This window comes from Opisthocomus hoazin, chromosome 2, assembly GCF_030867145.1.
Source record: "Opisthocomus hoazin isolate bOpiHoa1 chromosome 2, bOpiHoa1.hap1, whole genome shotgun sequence".
Classification (NCBI taxonomy): domain Eukaryota; kingdom Metazoa; phylum Chordata; class Aves; order Opisthocomiformes; family Opisthocomidae; genus Opisthocomus; species Opisthocomus hoazin.
The window spans coordinates 22,983,031-22,995,396 of record NC_134415.1 but is presented as its reverse complement, the minus strand read 5'-3'; the positions used below and the strand labels follow the sequence as shown (position 1 = coordinate 22,995,396).

General features: G+C 35.6%; 1 protein-coding gene across 1 annotated transcript in view; it reads left to right on the top strand.

The window, feature by feature from the left end:
• Positions 1 to 12,366, top strand: part of CAMKMT (calmodulin-lysine N-methyltransferase) — a 221,922-nt gene that overhangs the window by 10,800 nt on the left and 198,756 nt on the right. The window contains exon 3 of the mRNA XM_075412870.1: positions 4,335 to 4,399. Coding sequence (XP_075268985.1) covers positions 4,335 to 4,399 — 65 coding nt within the window. The remainder of the gene's footprint in view (positions 1 to 4,334; positions 4,400 to 12,366) is intronic.

The window sequence follows — 12,366 nt, the reverse complement described above, 5'->3', positions numbered from 1 at the left end:
ATTTTAAAAAGTTTATTTGATATGGCATTTCTAAATCCTTCTATTCTTAGTCAGGAATGTGCTTTTAAATTTAAATTTGCTGTGAATAGTTTTAGCAATGAAGTGATTATAGATCATAAAGATGCAGTGTCTCACTGTGGAGATGGTGTCTGTCTTTTAGACAGGAAAATTATTCTTTTATTAGAGTTAAAATAGGAGCAATCAATATCTTCAAATTTTCCATTTCAGGATATGGATTTACTTTAAAATTGTAGGCTCATTTTAAACAATTAGAGAAGAAATAAGTTATTTCTGTGGTAAAATATTTTCCATTGATCAGTCATTTGATGTTTCAAATACTAAAATGCAGAACTGAAAAGAACCATGTCAGCAGCTTTCAGGAAGGGTTAAATCTTTGTAAAGAATGTTAAGTGTTCTTTGCAAAATGTCCTGTCTTTGTTCTGAATATGAATGAACCTTTAGATAAAAATATGAAAGAAATTATTAGATGATTCTAGACCTTTGGTTTAGAAGTGAAAGGCATGTTATTTGTCTGTGGCAAGTAGTATGTTAGAAGGTGGTTTAGGAGTGAATTCCATTGGCTGTTCCTATAGGATATTTCTGCTAATAACATTTTGAAGTTTTAATGGATTTTTATTTTAGGGATAGACATGAAAAAAGAAGGGGAAGCAGATTTCAAGGAATATTGCCTACTCCTTATGGATAATTTGTGTCGGCATGCTAAACTTGCTTTCTTCCACTTATTGCGTGCTAAGAGACAATGTGTGGATTTAGCAGCATAAAGGCTTGGCCACAGAAGGAGGAAATTGAGGAAAGAGATAAAAAATGATTTGCCGACATACTTCTTTCATTCACTGATCAAGCTTAGACTGTTCCATCATATTACCCAAAACTGTGTATTTGTAAAAAGAATTTGTAGTCAAAAAAGCCATTGTATTGTTTTCTTACCATATTAAGTTGTGATCTTGAACTGGAGTGAAAAAGGGGTTACCTTATTTTGCTGTACTCTGGCCCAGTAAAAACATCTGGTCAGATACAAAAGTTTGCAGGTAGTTTTGAGATTCTTACTGGGCTGCAGTGACATTGATGGTGACACTCACCAAGCCTTTTTGTAAAGTACCCTTAGCAGTAACTTTTTTACCTTTATCCTGTCTTTCATTTTCCACAAATATTGTAGTTTTGTTTTGTATCCAGGTTAATAATGTAGGATGTGTTGTGGGTTTTTTTTTTCTTTTGAGTATTATATGGAAATGTAGTCTAACTTAGTTCTTCTAGTTTTTTTAAGTTTAGTATATGTATTTAGTTATTAGTATTATTTTTCCTCATTCAGATGGAGAAGAATATAAAAGAAGGAACTTATTTTTGCTTCAGTATGGTTGATGAAAAGCATACCTTAATAGGGAGCTACTGAAGGATTATTTTTATTCTACTGTGTACAGCTATTTATAAATACATGTAAAAGTCTACCACTTCAGTCGCCTGAATTGGAGAGCAAGGAACATTAATATATTTTAAAGATATATCTCTCTCTTTTTCTGGCTTTATTTACATATCCAAAGTTGATTTATTCATAGTCCAGAGTAAGGAATTTTGCTTTGCTTCATATCAGGAGAAACATCAGTTAAATTAGTTTACCATTCATAGACTTGTCTTCTGTAACTCAACTCACTACATCAGCCATAGAAATTTTTTCGTGTTGTACCTGCAAGACTTATTATAAGAACATTGTAGATCAGATTAACCACGCTGGCCTGAAATTCACTTTCGTCATGATGCTTACCTAAGCTTGTTTGAAGTACTTTGTTGATCTCAGCAATCACAGCCTTGAGCTTCTTTGGAGTTCGTTGAACTGTGCAACAATCATGCCATATTCCAAAGCACTAAATACTAATGTTCTTCTGCAGTTTGGCTCACTTATGTGCTTGCCATGAACAATATTTGTGAAAGCAAGAAAGAGATTGCTGAGACAGAGTTAGAGGAAGAGACTTTGAATGTTGCAGGCAGCCAGAAGAGGCTGCCTGTGCAAAATGCCTTTGCTGGCCAAGAGAACTGACATTGGGGTGTGTTGTGTTTGTACCTGGACACCACAAGCTTTTGGCCACTGAATAATAAAATGTAAGGATATGTTTGAAAGTTGTGTGTGTGTATTTTAATTATGGAAAGAATGTTTTGTAATTGGAGGAAGAACTGATCCTTAATGAAACTGAGTGTATGAAAAATAATCATGTAGATGAAAAACATTCACTGACTTAAATAAAACATCACCTAAATTTCAGGAGAACCTTAAAAACAATGGGTGTGTGGCATGCATCTGTTGTGGAATCTTAGCTTGTTCTTCAGGCTGAGGTACTCAGAGCTCTCCACTTCTCATCTCCAATTATAAACCACTGTTTTGGAAACAGCCTGGAATGTGGTTTAGTGATAATTTTAAGGCATGATTTATTTTTTTTGCCTTTGTCTAACTTTTGACCCTGAAGTATGTAAATAGTATTCTTTTCTAGACCAGGACACTCTACTTCTGTTTTTTCTTTCTTCATAGCATTCTGTTGAACTGCAGGTACTGGATTGCTACATTGTTCATCCTCACCTTTCTTTGCTTCACCTGCAGATTTGCATGATAAATCTCTTTTATGTATGGACCATGTACATAAAGAAACTGAGGGGAGAAAAACAAACAAACCAGAACATGTTGTCTCAGGACTAACCTACATGCCAACAAAGATGAAAATATTTCTTTACTTTCTCAGCATCCCCACCCCAGTCTTACCTTAACTTCGAAGGTGAGACTTTCACAGCTGTCTGAGAGGCCCAAACTGTGTCAGACAGACGCACAGTTACGGAGTTTGTGGGATGCTAAGGAGTCAGCAGGGGACTGTCCACTTGCTTGTCACTTCCCTTGAATCAACTCTGTTGCATCACTTAGCCAATCTGATTGAAAACAAACTCACACAAAAAAAAGAAAGTAGTGCACTTTCAGTCCCAATGATCTGTGAAAATTCTTACAGACTTCCACTGCAGCTGAAGAATGTATTTTTGGTTTGTTCTTACACAGCTAGGAAAAGAGCTCAAAAGTCCAGTCAAATCTTTCATAATTTCTTTTATATATTTTATTGCCCCTGTTTATAACCTCATTTCAGTTTCTGTTAACTTGATTTCCATTTGATTTTCATTTTGTTAACTGTTAGTCTTTTTCCTCTTTTGAGCTTCTCAAAATTTAACATATAAATGTTTATTTAATGCTTATGCTTATCAGAAGCTATAAACACCTTTTTTGCTCCATAAATATACAGTTTCATATTTGCAAAAAGGTTGGTGGGGTTTTTTTTGTCATACTTACAACAATCTTCCTTCAGGAAATAAAAGCTGAGAGAATGAGAAATAATTTTGTAGGTGCTAGAATTGTTGGATTTCTTCCATTTTTTTCAGCCTTTCAAATTAGTATGTTCCTAAACAGCCTTAGAAGCTATATTTGAAGCATTATTAAAAGACTGTATTTTAGTATTTTACTGCCTTGCTGAATTATTTTTAGAATTTTTAATGCATTTGTGAAACAGCTATGTGAGTGTAAGATTTTTTTTTTATTTTGTTCATTTTGGGCCTAGATTAGCTCAGAATAGTTAAAAAAATATGGTTGCTTTTTTGTGTGTGTGAATCCAGCTAGCCTGACATCTATAACATTTAGAGGAAGCATCTTAGGCAAATTTTTATTCAGCTTTGGTGCATGTTCTTTCTGCTGCTCTCAGTGTTTTGTTCACTGTGTTCTAAAATTTGCAGTTGGTATGTGAAATTTGGTTAATTAATTTATTATCCCCAGTTTTGAATGTTTATTTCACTTGGGTTATGCAAATGTAAAACCAAAGAAAATGCAGTTCACTGAACACATTAATCAGTTTCATTGTTCACATTAATTAAATGAAGTGTTCTTCATTTTGTGGGAGAAATTAGGAATGTGTTTACAGCTGCTGTTCAAAAATAGTTTTTTGTTTTTCCTCTTCAGAGAAATCGCTTTACCAAAATTCTTCCTTTCCTATGTGTGACTTACACAACTAAACAAAAATCTATGCTCTTTCTTTGGAAAGGTTTTCGTTTTGATAAAGTATTAGTTTCCGAGAAGCATGTTCCTGGTTCATGGATTTCAGTGATGGAACTTTGAAGACTGGTGGTTGTCCCCTTGTTTTGCCTCTGGTGTCTACAGTAGTACCTGTTTGATACTTGTCTGTGAAAGGGGTTTGTAACAAGTTAACAAGTGCAGTGAACCTCTTTTCTGAAGAGGCAAGATTTTTTTTTTTTATTGTTTATATGTTGGTAAGGTCACTATTTATGTTTTCTTCCAGATTTCACAGTGGACTCTTAAATGTTAACGATGTTCTTACAAGTTTTGACAACACGGGGAATGTCTGTAAGTCATTGTTTATTTAAATACAGTACTATGTTGATCGAAGTCTAATTGTATCAATATAAAACATTTCTGTATGAGCCCTCAATAACCATTTAATTTAGCTGAGAAACACCATTACTGCGGTCAGAGATACAGAACTACCTACCATAGTGTTTTATGTGTTACACTGTTTTATGTGGCACAGTTGTTTGTGTGGATACACCCTTAAGTCATCCCAGTGCAGGTTATTTTTGGTTCTGTGACTGCGGCGGGAACATTAGAGCAGCTGAACTGGATTGGACAAAAAATTAGTTTAGCCCATTGGTTTGTGTTGGCCAGTGGCCAGCAGTGGCTGTCTGAGGAACAATACTGCAAGAACACGGGAAGCAAACACTGATCCTTCCAGCTTGGAGAAGGCAGACTCAAACCAGAGAAAAACAGAAGAAAGCACACAGTCAAGTTGTGGAATTCCTCCCCACAGAATGTGTTGGATCCTACAACATGACATGAATTCAAAAAGCAAAGGGGGAAAAAACGTGCAAGAAACATTCACTGTGGCTATTAAATACAAAGACATCACTTATGGCTTAGGAAGTGCTGGATCGTGGGAGAATTAATGGGGCAGTGGGATGATCTGTTTGTCCTGATCTTTCACTCGTATTTAAGCATCAGTTACTGGCTGCATTAACCTGAGACAAGATGAGCCGTAAGTGGACCTTCAGTGTCTGACCCAGTATGGCTCTGCTTCAGTATACTTATGAATAACAGTATGTATGCTATTAATGGACTCGAATTATAAAACTGTCGTAGATCATGGAAAAGAAGCTGAGCAAAAATATTTAAATATTTTTTTGATGTAATGAGTAATTACTATTATATGATTAACATTTACAGATATACATAGAATTTCTTGTTTGATTATTCTACCTTATTTTTCAGGTTGGTTGGTTGATTTGTTTTCAAAAAAGCCAACTGATAGAATAAAGTTGGGGAGGTCTCTGTAAGTTTGCCAGATCCTCAAGGAAAGTGCACACATCTCTTCCTCTTTATCAAAGCAATGATATAGCAACTGTTCTGATATATATGTGTTTCATCTCAAACTCCAGTCTTTTTGTGTAACCCACAGTGGAAATGGTAGGTAGTCATCTTGCCTCCTTTTACCCCCCAGGGTAACTACAGTTGTAGTGTTTCTAAAATTAGGTCGACTATTTTTTTACAGTTGCTGTGGTGTTCTTTAAGAACTTCATATTATCAAACGAGAGGCTACCCTAAAAAAAACATTTCTAAAAAGGTCTTTAACACTATTAGATTATTTTTTCTAATACCTAATACTGGTGGAGCTAGCCGCTATTGAACATATTATCAGTCCCATCTACAGCAGCATGCTCTGTGAGGGAACCCACTGAATAATTAGAGACTTGAATGTTCTTTTAGGACACACTGCATAGTTACAATTTATTTACTGGGCACTAAACTTCACTTTAACAATTTGGACTGAGTTATCAGTAAACAGTTAAATGTTTTACTGTTCTGTGTGTTTGTTTTGGCTGCTGTACTCAATATTTTCAGGAAGTTTAATGTTTTGCTAGAGATTATTAGATTATGAAGTAATTGTGTATTGAACAGATTAGATTTTGTATAAACTGAAACATGTTGCATATTACATCCCTTTTAAACATAATCATTTGTTTCAAATAACATGGTTTCTGTGTTTTTTTGGGGGAATTTTCTTGTTTCTTCTAGTAATGTTCCTAAGTACCTTGTGTTAAAGCAGGCTCTTTCGGGGAGCCTTTCTGTGGCCTTTTTGTTTCACTTTTTGATCTTTCTGCTTATGGTCTTTAACAGCCACATCGCTGTACACCATCAAAAGAAGAATGGTAGAGCAGACTCCAGTTAATACCACTTTCTCTACACTCCCAGTAGATATCAACTCAGTACAAGATGTGCCACTAGCTGGCAGCATTATATAAAATATCAAAAAGCAGCTTTTGAGGAATACTTGTGACTGCTTCCAGATGTGCTGCCTTATACAAGTAAGACTTCAGGATGAAAGTGGAGCCAACTGCAGTAGCTGTAAATGGCATATTGAAGGGTCCCAAGTGTTAATTCTGGAAATTGCCTCTGCACAATGTCTTGTTCAAATTTGGTACCTACACTTGTACTCTGTCTTTTTCAAAAAGATTTCTGAAGATGCATTTTCATTGTAGGATTACTATTGTGAATGAAAATTAACACTACAAATTAAAATTGGTTTTCACTTTCCCAGAAAAATGCGAAAATTTTTTCTCTCCTGTTCACCCTTTGTGAGAGAGCAGTTTCCACATTAAAACTCTAAATGAGTTCTCCACACAGACAGGATGCCATGCTAAATGCACTTCATTCAGCTTTAATTCTATGCATAAAGAGGAGGCAGGGGAAAGAGGACTGAAATGAAGAAAAGGATCAGTCTGTTCATTTCAGACAACAGTATGCCATCTGTTAAAAAGATGGCACATCCTGGGACCTTCTCTAGTCCTAAGATAGTCCTTTATAAGAACCGATGGATCCCAGGCAGAAAGTTCAGTGGTGGCATTGTGTGATAGTATCAGCTGGCTCCAGGAGCCACATGCCATACTCATCCTTGCAGAAAAAAAAATCTCTTCTGCAACAGGCTGTCCAAAAAACAAGGGAAATTCTGTAGAATTTTGGGAGTATCACCTTCCCCTGCGTTTCCTAGTGGGAGAAAGCAGTTATGGCTGAAATGCTTGTATAACTGTATCCCTACAGCAATAATTTCAAATAATATCTATATTGAAATTAAGTTAAATGATCAAGGACCAAAATGTAATCCTCTTTACTAATTGCAACCAGTCTAAGCAACCTACAGTGTCTGTAAAGGAGAATTTTAAGCAGTTAAATAGAGCATGTCTTGGGTTTTTCATCTAGTATATACCTGATGTCAACACAGAAACAAGATATGCCAGAGTGCTCCAGTAGCATAAAATTGCAAATACAGTATATGTAGTAGCAGAACATTTTCTTGTAAAGTACACATAACATTAGTTAACAATGTAACCATTTTCAAGAAACAACATGAGTAATACATATTCATTTTATTTTCTAGTTGGTAGAGTGTACAGTTACATGTTTTGGAACTAAAAAAGCAGCAGAGGGTGCTCCAGTTACAGAGCTACCCAGGCACATATTCCAAAGCTGTTGCTCTGTAGGCCAATAGATCCTGCAAAGACTTAAGCTTTTGGTTTGGGGTAGATGGATAGGATAGCTTTAAATTCTGTTGCCTCTGTTTATACAGGAAAAACAGGTAATCTATGTAAAATCCAGAAAAAATAAAATTTACATACTCACTTGTTTTCTTGAATTTTTTTTTAAAGTATTTTATTGCTGGAAAATGTTGTGTAGTTTCCTGAAAACACAGTGCCTGGATATAGCTACTGTTACAAAACACCTACTCACCACCTTTTGAACTGTTTCTGTTTGTGCTAATTTTATGTTTAGAAATTCCAGTTTCTGAAACAAGTTTTATGTTAGAAAAATATGGGGGTTTTTTTTAATGTTTTTATTTCAAATAAATGAGCTAGCAAAATTGGAGAATATTTTTACCCCTTCATATAAAATTTTTCATGAAAATAACAAGAAAAAAAGGATTTTTCTTAAATTTCAAGTCCACATTGGGTTTTTTGGAAACACATATTGAGGAAAAATACTGAAATAAATTAATTTTATCATTTTAGTTTTCACTTTTTTTTCCGATTGTATTACTTTTAAAACTATGCTTATTTAAAACTAATAATTGTGTAACTTCTTTTTTTTAGTTAAAAAAAATCTACTTTAAAACAACTTTTCCTTCTTTCTTCCTTCCTCTTAAATAACTAGAAAGGGAGGGTGTGTTGTCTCTCCTGGTGGTGGTATATGAGGGTATGTTCAGAGACCTACTCATTTCTTCCGAGCTCTCACTGTGTGACTCGAAGGTTTCTGAGCTCCTCTATGGAGAGATCATGGCAGCTACTGATTTATCGTCCCTGGAAGGATAGATGCCATCAAGCTGCCTGGGGAAAAACATACGATGGCATCCTTATGGCAGCAGAGGTGCTCCTGTATTTCATGTAAAGCTACCTAGAATCGACAAGGGAGCAGGTTGCTTTTTTCAGATGCTGCTGTGGAAGTTCCCCTCCACCTTTTTTTTAGAGGAAACATCTTGTTTTCTTTGTACCAACTTAAGTATGTTTCCTGCCTCTCCATGCCTCAGTAGGTGTTCTCACCTGAAGAAACTGCCACTCGTTGTCTTCTAAGCGTTCTCTCATTCCACCAGTGTGGCAGTTTGAAATTGTTTACGATGTCAGAACCTCACACCCTCTTGAAAAAGTCTTCAACAAATAATAAATTGACTGGAAGAGTGTTTGGATAGCAATGAAACATGTCGTTTTGAATGAAATATCATATTTATGATACCTACAATTTACTGTTCACTATGCAGCTTCCTTTCAAATAAAACATTTCACAATCAGGGTTAAGAAAAACCAGCTGTTTCCTCCCTCCCCTCCCCCATCCAATCCACTTCACTGATTCAGTTTACAGCATCATCCCAAGCAGTCACATTGACATAACTGGCATAAAGCTTATGGAATGGAGCAGAAAATAAGTATATGGGGAGAAGCAGGTACCTTTTAAATTACTCTTGCTACCAGAATTGTTTTTATGAAACTGTTCTCTGATGGAATGTCAGTGATTTGTCTAAGTATCGTCCTGCGATCTTCTGCTTTTCCCCACTCGCTAAAATCTTCTGTTTATCAGAAGCCTATATGTGAAATGAATAATCATAACTGTCATCAGGGATCTGTTTTCTCTAAAGTAGTTTTTGTCTACTACATATTCCAACACAAGCTGACTCGGTGCCTATACTTTTAAGCACAGCACCAGCTCGGAGAAACCGGAGGTGAAGAAGCCCATCTGTGAGCTCTTCCGAGTACCCTCTTTCTTCCTTGACCAGTCTGAAGCTTTTTTAGTAATTGGTTCATCTGTTCAGGATATTCCAGTGAGAACCTTTTGGTAAAAATATGGGAAACTATCAGAGCAACTGCAGTTGCTTTTCTGTATTGCCGAGCAATGTTTTGTACTTTGGCACCCTGATTTTTGCACCAGAACTGTTGTCTTAATCTTTATAAAGATTGTTGGCATAAGTATGTTTCTAAGTGTACTGCTTGAGCTAGTCTGCCCTTGGGCACTGGTGTTGACGTCCTGTAATCTGAAGCATTGAAAGTATTCCATGTATTCTAAATGGATTATCATGAGAAGTTGGATCTTTCGATTTAAATTAATTAAAAGAATTTGAAGATAGGGTATAACATCTTATATCAGATTGGTAGAAGGAGAAGAGTATGAATTATTTTAATTAATTTCAGGGAGTTTACTATTAGCTTACTTATCTTAATCACCTTTTTAATTGAGGTAGAGTAGGATAACAACAGTAAGCATCCCTTTAAGAGGTACTATGTTATTAATTAAGCTTAGTCTTTGAATGCAATGTAGAGTTTTCTCTTAAAATATTTCAAATTTGAGCATAATTGAAATAAATAGTTTCAAATTAGTTTCATTTAGCTTAATGTTCAGTAGGTTGTTGCAGTTTGGGTGGAACTTGCATGTTCCTCTGTAATCACTCATTTTATTTTCACCATTCCTTTTACTTACCGTGTTCTAGCCACGCTTTCAGTGCTGCTCTTCACAAAAGTACAGGCATGAGGTGCAAAACATGGTCAAGAAATGCCATGCTTGGAGTATATCCTTGAGTAGCTATCTTCTGTTCAATACCACACAAAGTTGCTGATGGGATCTGACATGTCAGATGAGGCACTTCTCTGTATTGTAATATAGTCTCATCAGTCGCTGTAGTGTGGAGGTAGCAAGTACAGTCCCTGTTCTTTGTTCTCTCCATGCAAATGTAACAATCTTGAGTAAAATATTTCTGGAAATAAGAATTTGAAACCTTTGGTGAATAACATCCATTTTAATTTTTTTGTCTGATGATAATTCTGACCAAAAGGTAGGATGAAAACTAATTTACATAGCAGTGACCAGATCGAATGTACAATTATTACTCATGTACTTGGCTTCACAAATTAAAGTACTCTTATTGAGTCTCAGTGCAGATAAATAAAATTTTACAGTTGGTTATAATTTTTCAAAATATTTTCAATAATGTGGAAAGAAATGGGCAAGGCATTATGCCAGAAATCTGAAGAACTAATTGTTGGTAAACCTGGTGGATTCAGAGACCCCCTGTGCAAGTGGTTTGGTAAATGGAAAATGTATGAGGAATACATGCACAACTGCCATGTTTGTACTAATTACTGGAGGCCCAGCCTTGTGGTTTTTAATTAAGACTGCAGCCCACCTGCGAAAGACTTGAGTAACTAGCCCATAAAACAAAGATTCAAGACATGCTGTTTATAGTGATCGTGATTTCACATCTACTCTCCTTCCTGATACAAAATATCTCCTGATATCTAATGGTAGACTTTTTTTACTAAAGCTTGAACTTATTATTGTTTTGCTTATTGGCAAAACATAATTTTCTTTCACAATAGCTTGTTAAGTATCTTAAATCATCATATGGCCTTGCCAATATCTTCTTTTCCTTCTGTTAAGCAATCCAAATTCCAGTATTTTTTCTTAAGCTACATTTTTTGTAGGTTCTGACTTTTCTTTAGACTCTGTATATTTGGTTTGTTTCTTTCTTGAAGAATGTTTGTCAAAACTGAGCACAACAGTCCAGTTGAGTCCTTCATAATGCTAAGTAAACCAGGTGGGTTTGTATTTTACAGCCTGTAATCCCAGTATTGTATTTTCCTCTCCTACAACAGCACGACTTTGTTGACTCATGTTGAGCTTTTGACCTGCCGTAAGATCCTGATCCTCTTCAAAAGGGCTCAGTTATTCCCAGTTGTGTATTTATGTAGCTGATTATTCTTACCCAAGTGCAGTACCTGGTACTTGTCCCTGTTGAACTTCTTCCTGTTTCCAGACTTCTTCCAATTCATTTGTTTTGTTCTTTGAAGCCTGCTTTTCAACATACTGGAACCTAAGTTCATGTATTGCTAATTAAATAAGCATGTTTCTTCCATCAGCTAGATGATTAATGAAAACACTGAACAGAGCAGAATCTGGTGTTGGCACTTACGGAAATTCCACCTGATAAAATCACCTGCTTTTACAATTAACCACGGAGAATTATTCTCTAGAGTCAGTTTTCTTGATCAGCTCTGCACCTATCTTAACCAAACTTTATTTAGACTGTGTTTCTCATGAACTTGTCGAAATATTTTCTAAAGTTTTGCTATAAGACTTCTACTGCTTCTGCCCTATACACAGGCATCTTATCTTGTTGTTGTTCTGGTGAATGGCTTTTTAATTAAAATCAATAATTTGGTTTTTATTGTTATACTTTATTGTGGAATATGCAACAAAAGGATGAAAAACATGAATCTGTTTTGAGTTTTTAATTATGTGAAGATGAGGAAGGGTATGAATTGAATGAAACATTATACTTATTTATAGAATGCATTATTGTCTTCTGCACTGAAAGTCACCTGATGATTTTCTTTCTTACCATTTCATGCACTTCCTGAAAACCATTGTTTTAATCATTTGTATGGCAAGATGTGTCCTATCAAAGCTTGTGTGCATAGTTTTGTCTTCGAGTCCTTTGGTGTCCTGAAGGAGAACTCCAGCTATACTGAGATGTGTTGTGCTTTTATGACAAGTTGGGTAGTCTAGCAAAAACTAGAATAGGCTTGTAATACCCTCTACCCCGATACCCACTACCTCCCATCTCCCAAGATTCCATAAATGTGACAGAATGTAAAATAATGCAAGACATTTTGTTTTGTTTTTGTTTTGGGGCTTTTTTTGTGATTTGGGAGCACTCAGATGTGTTTGTGCTTCTTGCACCTGAGAAACAGAATTCTGCAGGTCATATTCAGGACTAAAAAAGT